The sequence below is a fragment of the Phascolarctos cinereus genome, unplaced genomic scaffold, assembly GCF_003287225.1.
Source record: "Phascolarctos cinereus isolate Bilbo 61053 unplaced genomic scaffold, phaCin_HiC Scaffold_4;HRSCAF=312, whole genome shotgun sequence".
Taxonomy (NCBI): Eukaryota; Metazoa; Chordata; class Mammalia; order Diprotodontia; family Phascolarctidae; genus Phascolarctos; species Phascolarctos cinereus.
Genome location: NW_027555847.1, coordinates 673,890,021 through 673,909,175, shown reverse-complemented (window position 1 = coordinate 673,909,175; position 19,155 = coordinate 673,890,021). Strand labels below are relative to the sequence as shown.

The 19,155-nt window shown below is 44.0% G+C and overlaps 1 protein-coding gene across 8 annotated transcripts in view; it reads right to left on the bottom strand.

The window, feature by feature from the left end:
• The window catches only part of DAZAP1 (DAZ associated protein 1), a 40,656-nt gene extending 34,158 nt beyond the window's left edge, over positions 1 to 6,498 (bottom strand). For 3 of the 8 annotated variants that reach the window (XM_021008866.2, XM_021008865.2, XM_078154095.1), the window contains exon 1: positions 6,309 to 6,497. In XM_021008866.2, the coding sequence (XP_020864525.1) occupies positions 6,309 to 6,337 (29 nt within the window). In that variant the 5' untranslated portion in view covers positions 6,338 to 6,497. Of the gene's footprint in view, positions 1 to 6,308 lie in introns of all 8 variants that reach the window. The other 5 variants (XM_021008862.2, XM_021008863.2, XM_021008864.2 and 2 more) reach the window with 3 other exon arrangements.
• Positions 6,499 to 19,155: the final 12,657 nt, after the last annotated feature.

Here is a 19,155-nt window from a genome sequence, read left to right as displayed (position 1 = left end):
AAAGATCATGCAATCCTTTATGATTTTAAATATGGGGAAATTGAGACCCTAAAAGGAAAAGTGACAAGATTTTGGTCACTAACAGAAAATCTCAGCCTATGTCCTAGTTCAGTATTCTTCCCATTCCAATTTCTATATTTTCAAGTTAACTTCATTATTCAATTATGTTTCTTCTGCTTTGTCCCCCTTTTAATGCTTAGATCTTTCTATGATCTATAGACTGATACAGCCTTCTTGACTGTTTTTTTGTGAAGCTAACACAAATGCTGCTCTTATCTTCCCTCCAATTAATCTTCCCACTTCCTTATTTCTTCAGGTTGTTGTTCAGAATTCCCTCCAAATTCTCTAAGACTTATTGATCCAAGTTGACCCAATGGAACTCAGTTTGCCTGATAAAATCTCAACAGCTGCTTCTCTCTCTAGTCCTACCTCAGTAAGGCACAGCATGAACGGTCTCCAAAACGGTCCACCAGCCACCATGCCAAAGACAGTATCTGTAAAGACCCTTAGACCTAGAGTCAGAAGGTCAGATCTAAGCCCAGGCTCTGCCATTTGCTAAGTAAGCCATGTGACCTGAGCAAGCTATGTAACCTCAATGAGCCTCGATTTCCTCATCTGTAAAATGGGGGGGGTTGATATTCACACTATCTTTGAACTCAGGACCTAAAACTGAGCAGGCCCTTTGGGCACATCTAATCTAACTCTCTATTTTGTGGGAGAAAGAAAAGAAATGAAACGAAAAGAAACTGAGGCCCTGCAACCAAAGTGACTTGTTTAAGATGACATAATTATACTTAATGGCAGAGCCAAGACCAGGACGCAGATGTTCTGCTTCCTAATCCCATACACAAGGCTGCCACAATTGCAGCCAGCCCTCCTTTCCTAGTTTGCTCCACATTAAAGATGGAGCTACAAAAAGGTAATTCCATCTGTGTACCTATGCCTCAAACACACGCCTCTAATTAACACATTTAAACAACATTTTGTCTTTTCCAAAAAATAATAAAGATGTTAATAAGCAGATTTAATACCAATCCTTGGAACATCTTCCACAAAAAAAAAGGAATCCAACTATTTACAGCTACTTTAATCACCCCAAATAGGCAGGGAACATAACCTTTCAGATCCGTCTGCAATCTCACTTAAAAGATGCAAACTCAGTAAAAATGCATGAAATTCTGGAAGGACAATGAAATAAGTTAACCTATTCAAAATTTAAAACTGTAGCAATCCAAGATTCCTTATACTTTCTTTCCAAACAAGACCAATATTTAGCCTTTGAACAATACACTCCATGAAGCAGAATCTGATTAATGATTGTAATCAGTTTCAGTCTGTAACTACACTAAAATTAGTAAAGGCAGCTCACATTTCTATAGCACTTTTATATCTGAAAGACACTTTCCTCACAACAAACCTGTGGTTTCATCTCCATTCTGGAAGAAACTGAAGCTCATAAGTGATTGGTTCAGCATCACACTGCTAGCCAATTGCCAGAGCTGGGGCTGGCACCCAGGTCTCTTGATGCCCAAGTCATGTACTCTTTCCATTAAATCAACAAACAGTATTCAGAATACTTACCTCACAGAGTTGTTATAAGGAAAAAACTTTGCAATCCTCAAAGCACTATGTAAATAAATTATTAAAAAAACAAGAACACCACGAATCATATTTTCAAGCAAATTCAGATGATGGAAAGCTGTCCAATCCCATTTGAAGAACACCAGAGTAGTGGTTTTTAAACTAGGCCTATTAATTCTCACAGGCCTCCAAAGTCAGGACTTAGGAAAAATTTGAGCACCACTAATCTGATTAGCAGCACTAACATGCCAACACACACACTGGAGTTATTTTAAAGAGGAGAAAGAAGTTGATGGATCTTCTCATTCACTAAAAGGAGAAAATGGAAAAATATGGCAGAGAAAATGGAAGGCCCATTTCAATTTTCTCTACTTTCAAATACTACAAGGTAGATTTCATAAGGTGAAGAAGAGAATCAGATTTATTAAAGAGGAAAGTTATCAAGAACAATTAAAACCAATTAAGTTCTGAAACTTGGTTATCTGTCTAAACATGAAAAAGTTAAATATATGACTTTGATCCCAACATTAAACAAACTCCCACACTTGGAATTCACTGAAGTTAACTTCACAGGAAATTTTTAAAGAGCCCAGCCATTAACATATTTTAAAAGGGGCACAAAGGTTTTTGAGAGGTAATATAGTACAGTGCAAAGACTCAGGACTTAAAATCAAAAGACCTGAGTTGTTCTCATCCCAGTTCTGTTTTAAGTACTCTAAGGCTTTGGGCAAGTCATTTAACAGTGCTGAGCTCCAGTTTTTTCCTCCATAAGTGAAAGTTAATAAATGCACAACTTTAGAGAGCTGTTTTGAAGAAAAAAAAACATTACATCAAAACTTTCCCTGTTTTAAAAATCACCTAATACATGTTGACTCAAGATATCTAGAAGAAATTCACTATGTGATTACAAACAAATCACTCAGAACCTCTTAGTTTCTTCATCTATAATATGAGATGGAGGCATTATGCTGTAGTGATGAGCACCAGCCCAGAAGACTAGAATACCTGAGTTCAAGTCCTACATCTGACCATATTAGCTGTGTGAACCTGGGGAGGTCCCTCTCAATGCTGTAGGCAACTCACCTAAGGGTCTAAGCTGCAGACAAGGTGCTGACCAGCTTTCATAGAGGGTACTTCCTCACCCAGGAGTTCCTTATACCAATGAAACCATAGGTTCAACCCCTGACCCAAAATGGGATAATACTTGTACTATCCTACTTTAAAGGCCAGTGAAGAGAGTAATTTATAAACCTTCAAGTATTCTAGAAACATGACTTACTATGGAAAAGTCCAATGACTGTGTGAAAATTGCACTGGAATAAGAGTAGCAAGACCCCTGGCCTATTTTATCATCTACAGCATGAGACTGGATTAAATAATCCCAAATAATCACAGGAGCAGCCACCAACATTAATCTGTGTTGGCCTTTTAAGGTTTACAAATACTTACATAGCATCATCTCATTTGATCTTCACCAAAATCTGTGATCCCAAACCAAAGAACTAAGGCTTAGGAAAGTGAAGGGAATTATTGTTACTGCAAGTAATAAAATATTTCCATTGTAGCACTTTCAAGTCTGTTCAGCATTTTTGCCTTGATTCTCTCATCTGAATCTCACAACGACCCCAATCAAGCATGTTCAACAGACAGAAATAATTACGCTTCCCATTTTGCAAATGGGGAAACAGCTTCAAGGAGGTTAAATGACTTGGACATGTTCACCCAGCTAATCTCAAGTCTCCATATTTTTTCCTACCCAACTACACATTGCTTCTCTAATACAGCTAAGTTCTCATCTAGTTCAAAAATTCTACTATTCAGATAAGTATTACAGATGGTTTTAGACTCAAAGGTCAGTAAGCTCCCACCTCCTACTTCATAGCTGGATAACCACAGGCAAGTCTAACCTTGCTAACTCTGCTTCTTCAATTAGTACATAATGGCTCCTACTTCAGGTGGGAATTTACTACTACTTCAGGTAGTGTTTTGAGGATGAAATGAACTAATATATGTAAAGCGATCTCAAAAACTTTAGATCACTGTCAGTTATGAGAACGAAACACAAAGGCCTTAAATTGATCTTATAAAAATCAGGCTAAGATATGGACAAATTTCTAAAAGCTCCCAGCACATTAAGAAAATCCTACACTTACTAGTTGTGTGACCCTGGGCAAGTCACTTAATCCCAACTGCCTTTTAAAAAAAATCTCTGATGGAAAATGTAAGAAAAAGACAATCATTCAACAGAATGAGGTGTGGAGGAAGACTGCCTTAGTTCATGTCATCTGTCCAGGGGGGCTGAGTGCCACAGCATGGAGATCAAAGATACACTGGGAAGTTTCTAAAGTTCACTTTTGGGTTACTCTTTTACCTATCAAAAGAGCTTCAGAGGTTTCAAGTGGTTATGAATTTCTTTTTAAACAAACACTTTTTTATACCATGCAGGTGGCCCTGTCAAGAATCTTCTCCCATTCACCCCATAGGAAGGTGCATTTCTATACTGTACTTACCACACAGGGGTACTGAGAGACTTAACCAATGTCTGTAAACTGCTTTAACAATATTTCATAATGCCAAGACAGCCCAATTCTCTAGAGATTTTCTGTCAAACATTTTTTCACTATACGGTAATGGGGAGAACAGAATGCACCATGTGACAACATACCTCTTTTATTTACTGTACTAAGCAAACAAAACTAATGTTCAAAATTCTTTGGCCTTAAAGAATTCAAAAGGCCTCTTCTGAAATGAAAACAAGAAAACCTGGTCACTTCACTATGCCAAATACAAATTCTTTTAAAGCTCTTTATGATGCAAGAGCCACTCATTTTGAAGACTGGATACCCTGAAAGCTTTTTCTTTGCAAACTAAATCTACCGTTACTTATTTAGAATTAAATTTTCTGGATCTACTGAGACAACTTATTTTCAATTCATTTAATATTAGTGAGAGACGGAATAAAGGTAGGACAAATAAATGTACTACCAAATTTGTGCAGAGATTCTTGAATTAAAAACTTTCTTAACTTGATCTCAGCCCAAAGACACGCTTCTTTTTTTTTTTCTTCTGAGGGGAATCCGGGCAACACAGTTCTAGTTCTTTTAGAGCTGGGGCGGGGGCCGACTATAAACAAAGATGTTTGTCGTTTCTCCCAGTCTCCCCAGCCCTACCTCAAACAAGTTAAGTTATTAACGATCAAACATCAAGCAAAATAACAGAAATCAAAGTGCTCTGAAAAGCTAAAGGCACAAGGGAAGAAACGGAATGTGAGTGGTACAAAATATTTCAAAGTTCCAAAGCACTCTTCAGTAGAGCCACGGAGGCAGAGAAACCTCTCAAGCCTTCCCCATACTAAGGGTTCAGTTCCTTCAGCCTTACCACGTGGGCTTCCTGGCACCACATCTTCCACTTCCTTCTAGCCTAAACCAATGGGATCTTAGGGGCTCTCAAGTAAGTGGCAAGCCCTATTTCCTCTGGGATCTAAATCTGCTTAACACTTTTACCTAACCTGGGAAAAAAGCAGGAGCCCAACTCCAATTCAGTGGGAACAGCCCTAGAGAGGGCGGCAAATAGTAATAAAAACATCGGTGGAAGAAAGAGAGAATTCAGTTTCCTAATCCTCAGCCATCCAGGTCCCCATCCCAAACAAATCAAAGGTCGCACCCCAAACTAGAGGGGAGAGGGGCAGCCCCAAGGAAGCTAGGAAACGGTGCCTAAAGGTTCCCCAAAAGAACGTCAGACTAATAAACCAGTGCTCACTCCCCACTCCCCAGCTTGCCTTCCTCTAAAAGTTGGGGAAAACAACCTCTACTACCAGGGATCAACTTCACAAACCCGCTTTAACTTCCTCTTCCTCCCCATCACCAGATATAACAAAAGGCATGACCCCATCTCCAAATTATGTCGGGGGCGGGAGGGTACCTCTTGAACCTCCAAGCCGTGAGGTTAAAGAAGCAGCTTCATAACTTACTCCGCTAGGGATAAATCGCCCCCTCACCCCAAAATTAATGGGGCCGACCCAGCATCCAGAGACTGGCAATTGGTGCCCTGAAGCAGGCTGGGGACAGGTGCGAGGAAAGCAGCTTCATAACCGCCTTTACCTCCGGCGGCCCCGATAGACCAATGGCTTCCCCTACACCCCCAATTAAAAGGCGGCCCCGGGGCGGCTGGCAAATGGTGGCCCAGCCCAAGGTGCGGGCGCGCTCCCCGCCGCCTACCCCGGAAAAACCAATGGGCTCGTCTCCTCCTCCAAGTTAATGGAGGCAGCGGCACGGGAGGTGACAAATGGTGGCCGAGCCCAGGCCGGGTCAAGAAAGGTGGGCGGGGAGAATGGCTGGAGCTCCCGCCCGGAGCAACCAAGGCGGCTGACCCCCCCACCCCACCCCGCCAAGGTGCCGGGGCCTCCCCAGGCGGGGGAGGGGGGGCCGGTAAATCCGCTCCCAGGAAGCGCCCGGCCTTCAGTCCTCGAAGCCAGGGAACCAAGAAGGGGCCCTAGCCGGCTCCCGCGGGGCTGCCCCGGCCTCGCCGCTCTCCGGTTGGGGGGGGGGCTGCCCCGGCCCTCGCCGTGACCTTGAGGCAGGCTGTGTCAGCAGGCCCGCGCTTGGGGCCCGGGCAAAGGGGGGGGGTGGTCCTCGCCTGCCGGGGTTTCCGGGCTTCCCTCAGGGCCGGGCTCGGCCGAGCCGAGGTGGGAGAGAGGGAGGGAGGGAGGCCTGCGCCGGGCCTCTTACCCGATCTCATCGGCCCCCGAGTTGTTCATGGCGGCGGCGCTGCTCCGTGTCCCCCCCTCGGGCCTGGGCCTCGCTCCCTCCTCCGGAAGGTCACAAGCTCCCGTCGCCCCCTCCACAGCCCCAGCCCGGATCTGCGCAACGGCGGCGGCGGCGGCGGCGGCGGCGGCGACGGCGGCGGCGGCTGCGGCGGCGGCGGCAGCTCCTCCTGCCTCCTCCCCTCAGCGCCAACGGTCACCGCGCGCCCCCGCGCCGTGCCGCCCCCTTCGCCGGCGCTGCGCCCGTGCGCGCTGCCGCACGGGACGCCAGGGGCGGGGCCCGGGGCACGTCGTACGTCCTCAGCGCGTTCCCCCGGCCTCCTTTTTCTTCCTCCTCTGCGCATGGGCTTCCCCTTCTCCTGCCTCCCTCTTTTTCCTCCCATGTGCTCTTTCTTTCCTTTCTCCCTTTCTCCTCCCTCATTACTCCCTTTTCTCTTCTCCCTCTATGTCTCCTCTCTCCTTTCTCCTTCCTTTTTCTTTCCCTTCCCTCTATTTACCTTTCTTTTTTTCTCACTTAGGGTAGTCAATATGGTGCAATGAAAAGAGTATGGATGGACTCTAAAGGTCGGAGGACCTCGGTCCAAATCCCGTGTCTGATGACCTTTAACAATTCATTTAACCTTGGGCCTCAGTTTCATCTGTAAAATGAGGGAGATGGACTAGACATCGTTCCCCTCTAATCTCCCTTTCCTTTCATTCTCCTGTCCTCTTTTTCCTTCCTCTTTTTCTCTATCACCTCCCCCTCTCTTTTTTTCCTCTCTTCACCACCTCTGCGCCCCCTCTCTCTTTTTCACTACCCTTCCTCTTTTTCCATTCTTAAAGGGACCTTAGAGACCATCCAGAGAGACTTCAGTGTGATCAGGAATCCCCTCTGAACACCTTTGGAAAGTGACCAGCAAGCTTCTACTTGAAGACCTCCAGTGATGACTAATCTGTGATCTCCTGGAGCAGATCTGTTCTATCGTCAAGCACTGAAAACAACTGATCCCCATTCACTTCTCCAGGCTAACCCTTGCAAGTTTCTTCTACTGGGCCCAAGTACCTACCCCTTACCATCCTGGTTGCCCTCATGTCTGAATTTGTTACTAGCCTTTCTTACTAAAAGGTGCTACTCAGAATGGGACCCAGTACTCCATGTTTGACCCAATCAAGGCAAGAGAGATTATCACTACCCTCATTTTGAACACTAACCTGCGAATGGGGCATAAAACTGAATTGGCTTCTTGGGCTCATATTGAGTGTGCTGCAGTACATTAATACCTCCAGGGCATTTATCTCTCCTGTATGTGGTGATCATATATTTAGAGCAAGAAGGAATCTAGGAGGTCATCTAGTTTTAACCCCTCATTTTATGGATGAGAAAAGAAGAGAGTTCAAACCGGTCTAAGTAGGACTTGAGCCTAGGTCTTTTATTCCCCTGTACCCTTTTTTCTCTATTCTTTCCCTCTTCTCTCCTCTGACCAGCTCTCCCTCCCTTTTTCATCCCTCTCCCCATCTGTTTTCCCTTTCCCATCTTCTCCCGCTTTCCCTAGGTTTCTACTTTTTCCTTCCCCTCCTCACTCCCTCGCTTCTTCCCTCCCCTCTCTCTTCCCCTCCCCCCGCCCTCGCTAAGTCTGCGCGCGCCCGGCTCTAGGCCAGTCGCGGGGCAGCCTGGGAAATGAAGTCCGCAGCGTCTCCGCGCGGGCCTTCTCCTCGCCCTGGCCCGAGCTGAACCCGGCCACGTGCTTGCAGGCAGGCTTGGCAGGGCGCGCGCGCTGCAGCACAGGCTGGGGAGGAGGGAAGGGGAGGGAGGCCGGGTCTGTGCTTGGAGCTGGGGGCTTCGCCGGAAGGAGAAGGCATCCGAGACCGAAACCCCAGAGAGCGGGGAGGAGAGAGGCCAGCCAGCACAGTCCTAGACACCGGGGATAGCAGACAAAGCGGCCGCGGAAGGGCGCCGGATCGTGCAAAGAGCCAACTTTGGAGTCTAGAGAACCGACCGGCGGGCCATCGTACTGTCACCTTGGCAGTTCCCTTAAAGTCACTGAGCCTCAGTTTCCCTATTGGGAAGGAGAAAGGATGGAGATAGAGCAGGGGTTCTTAACCTGGGGTCTAAGCGTCAGTGAATAAGTTTTAGGGAGACCTTAAACTTAGTTTTTAAAAAAAGACCTTTATTTTCGCTAACCTCCGAATGAAATTTAGCGTTTCCTTCAATTATTTGAAAACCTTATAACAAGAAGAGGTCCATAAGCATCACCACATAGCCAAAGAGGTCCCTGACACACACAAAAAAGGTTAAGCTTCCCTGGGGCTAGAAACTGAAAGGGATAGTAGAGGTCGTCTGGTCCAATCCCCCCACCTTAAAGGTGGGAACACTGAAGCTGACGGGAAAAGCGAGTGAAGCACTTTAAGGTACTTTCGCGCTCCTGGATTAAAGGTCCTGAGACCCTTCCCGTTCTTATATTCTATAGGGAAGTGGTTTTCCTCTGGACCTGTGTCCGCTTCTGTGAAATGGGAACAATGGAACTCACCCTGACTCCCTCGCCTGGCAGTTAGGGGAATCGAAGGAGAATGTATTGAAAAAGGCAGTGACTGGATGTAAAACACTTGCTAACCTTCGAAGGATATTCAAATGTTAGTTAATTATGTGGTCAATCAATCAATCAATCAACATTTCCTAAAGCTCTGTTATGTGGGAGGCACCGTGCTAGCCTTGGGGTGGTGTTGAGATGGAAGAGACTTCTTTAAAGGGCTGCAGAATTCCAGTGTGGGTATACAAGAACGTATGTATATATACATTCAAGGTACACAAGTGCATGTGTGTATACACGTATGTATGTGCACACATGTGTATAGAATGGTACATAAGGGAGGGGTACACACATATATTCTCCCTTATATACCCCTCACTATGGATCCGTAGGTATACTTGTGTTACTCTCCTGTTGGCCATTTCAAACTGGATCTCCGGGAAACATCTCAAACTCCATGTGTCTAAAACTCCAGATAGGTAAATAGATATATAAATGTGCACTTGTATACCCCTTTTTGCTCTCTATGTGTGTGTGTGTGTGTGTGTGTGTGTTCATTTTGCCATGCATTTTTCTCAGTCAATAGGCATTAGTACTACAAATACTACTGTGTGCAGAGTCCACAGAATGTTTGGCCATTAAAAAGAGGTCCTCACCCAGGACCTAGATCGTAAGCTAGGGATGGGGAACCTGCAGCCTGGAGGCCACATGTAGCCCTCTAGGTCCTCAAGTGCTGCCCTTTGACTGAATCCAAGCTTCACAGCACAAATCTCCTTAATAAAAAGATTTGTTCTGTAAAACTTGGACTCAGTCAAAAGGCTGAAATCAAGGACCTAGGAGGCCGTATGTGGACGCTAGGTCACAGGTTCCCCCCCCCATAGGCTCTGCCCCTTACAAAGTATGACATTGGATAAGTCTAAATCCACAAAAAACCCCCCCACATTATTAAGTGCCTATTATGTACACTCCAGGCCTCAGTTTTCCCATCTATAAATGTTGGCTAAAGATCCTCCTTGCTCTGACATTCTGTATTCTCAGGTTTCTCCCAGCTCTGACATTCGGTATTTAAGACCCTTCCAGCTGTGACATAGCACCTAGACAGCTAGGTGCCACAGTGGTTAGAGCCCTGGGTCCAGAGTCCGGAAGTTTGTTATTGCTGCTATCTGGTTGTTTCAATTGTGTCCAACTCTTTATGACCCCATTTTGGGGTTTTCTTGGCGAAAGTACTGGAGTGGTTTGCCATTTCTTTCCCCAGCTCAGTTGACAGACGAGGAAACTGAGGCAAACAGGTTAAGTGACTTGCTCAGGGTCACACAGCTAGTAAGTGTCTGAGGCCAGATTTGAATTCAGGAAGATGAGTCTTCCTGACTTCAGGCCTATGACTCTATTCACTGTGCCGCCTAGCTTCTGGAGTCAGGAAGATCTGAATTCAAGTCTAAAATCCAGCTTTAGACATTTATTAGCTGTGTGACTCTGGGCAAGTCACTTAACCTGTTCACCTCAGTTTCTTCAACTATAAAATGGTGATAATAACAGCACATACCTCTCAGGGTTGTTATCTATTGGAGAATGATTCCTCTATTGGCCATTTCAAACTGGATCCCCTGGAAACATCTCAGACTCAACCTGTCCGAACCAGAACTCCTGTGCTTTCTCCTAAAATTCACCCTGCTACCAAACTTGCCTATTTCTGGCAAGGGTTCGTAATGGCAGCCTTATCTCTCCATCACTCCATATATCCAATGAGTTGCCAAACATTTCCCTTTCTGTTTCTATATGCCTGAATCTCTCACAAATGCCTGACCCCTTCTCCTTACTCACGCAGCCACTTCTTTCAGGCCCCTCACCTCCTCTCACCTGGACTCATTATTGAGCCTCTTGCCAACTCTGATCTGTCTTCCACACAACTGCCAAAGTGAGTTTCCTATACTACCAATCTAACCATCTCTCTCCCCTACTCGATAAACTCTAGTGGCTACCTAATCTAACACCCCTGGAATAAACTACAACCTCTTTTTGTTTTCAAAGTCTCTAATAACCTAGCCCCAATCTGTCTTTCCAGTCTCATACATTGTACCCCTTTATGCACTCAGCAATCCAACAAAACTGTTTTCTCCCTCCGTGCCTTTGCCCTAGTCATCCTCCATGCTTGGAATGTACTCCCTCTTCATATGTGTCCTGTCCACCTCATAGAATCCCTTACTTCCTTCAAGAGGCAACTCAGCCATTACTTTCTACATCATTACCCACCTCTTCATAGGATCACCGAGCTGGAAGTGACCTTTGAGTTTGTCTAATCCAAATGCTTTGGTTTTTTTTAGAGGTGGGCAAACTGAACCCAGAAAAGTTAAGTGACCTGCCTAAGGTCAAACAAGGATTAAATGACTAAATCCTCTAACTCTCAATCCAGGGCTCTTTCCACTGCATCATGAATTGAATTGCATTCCTGCATGAGCACCCCTGCTCACACAATATCTACACTGCTCATAGCACCCAACTCTTTTCCTCTACCCAAATACCTACCATCTGAAAAATCCTAGCTCAAGTCCCAACTCTTGGAGACAGCCTTCCTCTGAACTGTGAAGAATGCAATTAAGCACACTTTGCCTTTCATTATTTGCTATGCATAATAACAAAATATATAATTGTGGGTAATGAAAAGGATCTTAGAATATGCATGTCAGAACTCAAAAGGGCCTTGCAAGGTAGAATGTCAAATCTGAGAGGGTCCTTAGAACACAGAATGTCAGAGCTGGGAAGGTTCTTAGAACACAGGATGTCAGAGCTGGGAGGGCCCTCAGGACAGGGGTTCTTGGAAGCCATCCTTGCAGCTGGAAGTGGACCTGTAGCTAAGGACAGCAGTAGTCCACGCTGCTGAGAACCAGTTGTGAGAACTGTCCCCCTGACAGAGCAAGGCTGATGCATGTGAGACTCATCACAAAAACATTATCAAATGTTAAAGGTCTTCATGCCATGGTACTATCAGCAGGCACAAACAGACTCCTTATCCAAGGGGTCAACGATAATGCTCCAGACTAGAGCAGGCTTTGAGGCCTAGCTTCCTATCTACTTTTGCACATGTCACAGAAAAGACCAGCTCAGCAAACCTGGACTTTCAAAAAAACCAAAATATCATCTGTTGCATCCTCATGTGCCAGGGTGTCCAATCAGTCTCCGTTAGTGGAGAGCTGATTCATAGCTAGCAGCTGGACTAAGTCTGGTAAGCCTAGAAAAGGGCTCCAAATTCCATTGTTTGAAGAGATGAAGCAGGTCATAGAAGGTCTGCAAATCTCCTTACAGTGGCCTGACCTTGTTGTATTTGTTATTAGTATCTCAGGTGAGACCAGTCCAGCAACCTTGAATTTATTAAAGAATGTATCTCCTTAACACACTTAAAAAAGACAACTTTCCCAATTTATACTGAAGAATGAGATTTTATATATAAATATACATATATAAAATACATATATAATATGTTATAGTATAACAATATATTCTAACATAATATAATATATTTTAACAATATCTATAACAAAATATTCTTACATCATATGTTTTAATATAACAATACAGTATAATAATAAATAACAATATTATAACAGCATATATTTTATAATGTAGCATAATATATACATATAAAATACATATACATATATACATCATTTTTAAATCAATAGACTGTTGTATTAAGTTTTAGACTCAATTCATATATAGTATATGATTTCTGAGATCACTGAAATGGTTCAAACAGGACTCAGCACATAGTAGGAAATGCTTGTTGGCTGACTTAGTGAATGGTTCAGTATGTCATAGCTCCATAGAGTTTAGCTCAGTCACATTCAGGGATGAGATTCTTGTTCCAAGGCTCCTCACTGATATGGTATCTTGATCCAGGAGTCATTTAAAGCAATTGTACAGTTGTGTAGACCCGGGTCCCAGGCCTAGCCACAGCAGCCTGCAGTAGTAGAGCACTCTACTATTTAACATGGTATTTATGCATTTCTTAAACGTTTAACCTGTATAAAACAGTGCTACCATTTTCTTGTTAGGTTCCTATCTTTTTTTAACGTATCACTGAAGAAGTAGTGGATAGAGCGCTGGGCCTGAAGTCAGAAAGATTTGAGCTCAGTTATAGATATTTACTAGCTGTGTGACCCTGGGCAAATCATTTAACCCTGTTTGCCTCAGTTTCCTCATCTGTAAAATGAGCTGGAGAAGGAAATGGCAAACCACTGCAGTGTCTTTGCCAAGAAAATCCCAAATGGGGGTCACAGAAAGTTGGGCATGACTTAAAACAATTTAATAACAACAACACCGTTGCACGGTACATACAAGCCTACAGTATGTAGGCTACTTGCTATACCATGATTGTGCCCATAAGTGGCCACTACATTTCCGGGATGAGTGAGACAGAGAGATCCTGTCTGAAAAAAAAGAAAGAAAGAAAGAAAGAAAGAAAGAAAGAAAAGAAAGAAAGAGAGAGAGAGAGAGAGAGAGAGAGAGAGAGAGAGAGAGAGAGAGAGAGAGAGAAAGAAAGAAAGAAAGAAGTAAATACAATGGTAAAAGAATTCTTATTCTGGGGGGCAGCTAGATGGTGCAATGGGTGCAGCACTGCCCTGGAGTCAGGAGGATCTGAGTTGAAATCTGACCTCAGACACATAACATTCATTAGCTGTGTGACCCTGGGCAAGTCACTTAACCCCATTGCCTAGCAACCCCACCCCCCAAAAAAAAGAATTCTTATTTTCTTTTTCTAAAAAAAAGGAAAAAACTACAGGGACTCTTCAGCTGAGGTCCAAGACTTTTTTTTTCTAAAAAATTATTTTTATATATATATCTCATAGGACCTAACCTCTAATTGGACTCCCTATGTGTCAGGGATTCCTGAAGGAAAATGTGGGTTGTCTCCTGTTGGTTCAGGGACCCAGTGGACTTTTACAGCATTAATCCAGAATAGAGATGGGGGGCATGGTGAGCCTTATGGAAGAGGGGAGAAAGGAGAAGGCCCCTTGCTGATTTGTGAGCACCAGCCCTAATCAATTTACCATTTGACCTGGGGTCAAGGTCATTTCCAGTAGATCTCAGGTTCTAGATCCCTTGTGGACAGAGCACCAGCTCATCTGGGAAACTCTGGAGGGACTTCTGGGAAAGATAACTTGACCTGTTCTTTAAGTAGATCTGTGATTAAACCAGAACTTCGGGTTTTGTTGCAGCACCTGGAACCAAACTTGTGCCCAAGTGGAGGGAGAGGGTAAGGACCCTGGGGGTTTCTGCCTAAGAACTCAGTAAGTGTGGCTCCTCACCTGAAGAGTGAGCTTCCTAATGCCGGTGGTACAAACCCCATGTACTCAGGAAATTCTGTCTGCTTCCTTTTGAGAAGAGAAGCTTGATTTTCTTTTCTTAAAAAAGAAATTGGTTTGGGGTTGAGAAAGACCTTTTTGCAAGCAACCAGATAAGCATTGAACTATTACAGGAATTCTTAACCTTTTTAGCAGCCTGGTGAAACCCATGGGGCCCTTCTCTGAACCATGCTTTTAAATGAACAAAATAAAATAGGTAGGATTTCAAAGGAAATTAATTCTACTGAAATACAGTTATCAAAATTTTAAAAACCCAAGTTCATAAACCCCCAGTTAAGAACTCATCATCCAACAGAATTTTGGTTTTGCTTAATTAAAAAAAATTTGGACTTCAGTACTTAAATAAAGAGCATTTCTATATACACAACAGAAAATATGGATCTCTATTTCATATGGTTTGCTTTTTAAAAATTATTATTATTGTTATTATCATTTTAATATGAAACAGGGCTTTTAGTGCACATGGCCAAATCACCTACAATAGAAGCTACTTCCACCCACATGGTAGAGGAATTCAGGATATCTTCTCTCAGAAGAAGAGCTCTGCCCTTTCCCACTTGGGCTCCTTCTCTTAGGTGATTCAGGCATGTAGACCAAAGCCCTGTTCCATATGAAAAAAAAGGGGGGATCTCAATGCAAACAAATTCCATGTGTCACTTTCAAAACCGTCCAGCTTGTCTGTGGTTCCTTCTGAATTTCCATTGTCTTCTGTGCATTTTATTTTACCTAATTTATTTATTGGTGAGGCAATTGGGGTTAAATGACTTGCCCGGAGTCACACAGCTAGTGTCCTCCTGAATCCAGGGCCAGTGCACCACCTACCTACCCCTTCTGGGACTTTTAAAAAATGTAATGACCCTCTTTTTTCTTTTCTTCAAATCAATATTTCTACACTTTCCCTTCTCTAGCAACCTTCTCTCCATTTCTCCTGGCAACCCAAAAGCCAAGAGAAAGAAACTTCTTTCTGCATCGATTCAAACTACCCAAGATTCTCTGAAGTCTTCTTTTTAGCCATTTCTTAAGGTACAATAGCATTTCATTACATCCTCCTGCAATTCAGCTTTTCCCAAGACTGATCTAAGGCACTCCCTTGGATTCTAGGTCTTTGCTTTCCTTCCCTTCCTCTTTTTAATCCCCCATCCACTTAAGGATCAGGAAGTTTGTTTGTTTGCATCTATTTCTGCCCATTATTATCTTTCTTCTTTTTTTTTCCTTTCTTTTTTTGCTTTTTGGGGAGGCAATCAAGGTTAAGTGACTTGCCCAGGGTCACAGAGCTAGTAAGTGTCAAGGGTCTGAGGCTGGATTTGAACTCAGGTCCTCCTTATTCCAAGTTCTATCCACTGCCCCACCTAGCTGCCCCTTATTATCTTTCTTCTCAACCACATGCCTCTATATTTCTATTTCCCTGCTGAGTTAACGTATTTGTACAACTGTTTGTGTGTGTACTGGAGCCTTATATGTCCATTTAAGATGACTGAAGTTCTCTGATGCCTGCTCCCCCTCATTAGACTGTGAGCTCCTTAAGGGCAGAGCCTATTTTTTTGTCTTTCTTTGTATCCTCAGAGCTTAGCACACTGCCTGGCCCATCACAGATATTTAATAAACACGAACCACATTGACACTTACTAGCTGTGTGACCCTGGGCAAGTCACTTAACCCCAATTGCCTAAAAAACAAAACAAAACAATAAACACTAACCACTAGAGGAAGCTAGGTGGTGCAGTGGATGGAGCACAGGGCTTGGAGTCAGGAAGCCCCATCTTCCTGAGTTCAAATCTGGCCTCAGACACATGTTGTGACCCTGGGCAAGTCACTTAACCCTGTTTGTCTCAGTTTCCCCACCTGTAAAATGGAGAGGATAATAATAGCACTTACTTCCCAGGGTTGTGATAAGGATCAGATGAGATAATGTGTGGCATTAATAATAGTTTGCTATTTTCTTCTCCAGCGGGTTAAGGCAAACTGAGATTAAATGACTAGTCCAGAATCAAACAGTCAGCAAGTGTCCAAGATCAGATTTCAATTCAGGTCTTCCTGACTCCAGGCCCAGCTCTCTAACCCCTGAGCCACCTAGCTGCCTTTGCCTGGAATATAGTTTGCTGTTCTTTGGTTGTTTCAGTTGTGTCTGCTTTTTGTGACCCCATTTGGGGTTTTCTTGGCAAAGGTATTGGAGTGGTTTGTCATTTCCTTCTCCAGCTCATTTGATAGATGAGGAAACTGAGGAAAACAGGATTAAGTGATTTATACAGGGTCACACAGTAAGTGTCTGAGGCTGGATTTGAACTCATGAAGATGAGTCTTCCTGACTCCAGGCCCAGTACTCTATCCACTGCACCACCTGGCTGCCCTTGGCATATAGTTGATTGGTTGTTCTCTTTTGTTCTTTCTTTCTTTTTTTTTGTGAGGCAATGGGGTGAAGTGACTTGCCCAAGGTCACACAGGTAGTGTCAAGTGTCTGAGGCTAGATTTTGAACTCAGGTCCTCCTGAGACCAAGGCTGGTGCTCTATCCACTGCACCATCTAGCTTCCCCTTCCCTTTTGTTCTTGAAGAAGACCAAAATGACATTGATGGGGATGGGATCTGAGCCCCTAAAAGGAAAAGACCATGTCTTTGGGATCTGGACCTCAAAAAGGAAAAGCCTTGGACTTTCTCACTTGGCCTAATCTCTGGTTTTCACCTGAGGCTATCAATTGGCTTTTCATAAAGCCTATACCCAATCTTCCAATTCTCTGTTCCCTTTAGCCCTATGGTTCCAGGCCACTTCCTACCCTTAATCCTATCTAAGCTCCATTCTCCCTTGGCCATGTGTGGTCCAGGCCTCTGACTTTCTGTTACCTCACAATCACCCCAGTGGCTTACTGGCCACTCCCATCCAGATCCTCCTTAGTCCCCTTCTCCCAGTCACCCCAGACTACTTGGCCACTCCTAGATCCCGCCCATAGTCTTTCTGTATATAAGACCCATCTGGCCTCCATTCAGGTGCTTGGATTCTTAAGATCCGGCCTGCTTGCATTAGGGATACAAACGCTTTAGGTTCCTTAAGAGTCTGCTCAATATGGCGGATTCTCTAAATCTTACCCCCTACCCCCATCGATGTTCTAATAAACCTTGTCTTTGGCTGAATGAAGGCTTGGGTGGAATCCATTCAAGCAGGCCCCGTGTGTTGTGATCTTGGGGTCCCGGCATCCCTAAACCTCTGAACCTCAACAACATCACTATGCTGGAGTCAAGATACAGTGTGTCTGACTGTGGCCCATCAGACCAATACAGCCAGGAAGGCTCAAACACAGGTTGGGCACAAATAGTCTATGTGGACATTTGGAGTGGAGATGTCTCTACATTTGCGCATCTCACATTTCTTTTGAGCTACTGCAATTCTGCTTTGCTTATAGAGCACAGCACCTTCTCTGATGTGGGCGCACCATGCTGAGCAGTCCTGTGCCAGTGTTTCCCATGTCTCACAATCTATTCCAAAGTTCTTCAGAGAGACCTTGAAAGTGTCCTTCTTCTTGACCTCCATGTGAGCACTTGCCTTGTGTGAGTTCCCTGTAAAATAGTCTTTTTAGGCTGAGAGAAATTATTATTTTTCTATTATTAATAACCAAATTAGGATTGAGGTTTTTTTTCATTTCTATTTCCTCATTCAGGGACCAGTCCTTGTAGGTCAGTCAGTCTCTGAAGGACAGGGCTGATGATGAGATTGGCTTAATCCTCAGGGAATCTTCTCCTCAATCTTGGGCAGGACCCCATCCTACTAGGATAGCTTACTTTTGATTAAAGTGTAAATAGAATCTAAGTCTAGGTGAATTCCAGCCCTAAAGCATTAGGCTCATGACCTTGAAAAAAAGTACCTTCCCTACACACTCACCCCACACACTCCCATTGTTCAACTTGAGTGGTCTGGTTGGAGATGGATTCTTTTGTCTGGAAGTGCTACAGACTTCCTACTGTCATGATCAAGTCAGATTCTCAGCAGGAAGAGCTGAAGATTTTTTGTCCCACCTGGTTAATATGCCTACGGGCTCATTAATTCTTCACCAATTAGGGTTGATCTCTACCTGTCAGGGGCACCTCCTTTTCCAAAGGTATTGAAGCATTCAGGGATCTCCACGGTTTTGTCTTTGTTTACCCAGAGAGACCACTGACCATCAATTTATTGATTATTTGCTAGTCTAATTAATAAATTGGCTATTAATTACCCAGAAACTCTGTCTTTTCATTTGTCACAAGGCAAATGTATTTTGGCATTCAAACAACATGGCCAGCCCATTGGAGTTGTGGTCTCTGCAGCAGAATTTGAATACTTGGCAGTTCAGCTCAAGAAAGGACTTCAGTGTCCAGTGCTTTATCTTGCCATGTGATCTTCAGACTCTTCCAAGACAACTCAAATGGAAGTGATTCAGTTTCCTGGCATGACACCGGTAGACTGTCCAGGTTTCACAGGCATACAACAATGAGGTCAGCACAATGACTCTGTAGACCTTCAGTTCGGTAGGTAATCTAACACCTCTTCTCTCCCACACTTTACTTCAGAGCCTTCCAAACATTGAGCTAGCTCTGGCAATCAACCTCATCCTCTATGTGTACGTTCCTAAAAAGTATACTGCCAAGGTAAGTGAGCTTATCCGCAGCATTCAAAATCTCTCCATTTGCTATAATTAATGGCTTCATATATGGATGATGTGGTACTTCCAGGTGGAGAACCTGTTTTCTTGGTTTGTTAGGCCAAAATTAGCACAAATAGCAAAGAATCAATCCTACTCTCAGAATGCATTGAGTGCACGATCATCTGCCAATGAAACATCACTCACCAACTCTTCTTCCACTTTAGTCTTGGCTCATAGACTTTTCAAGTTAAATAATTTACTATCAGGGCAGTAGCTGACCATGATGCCATTTTCTTCCTTGTTAAAGGCATCTGACAGCATTGCTGAAAACATCATG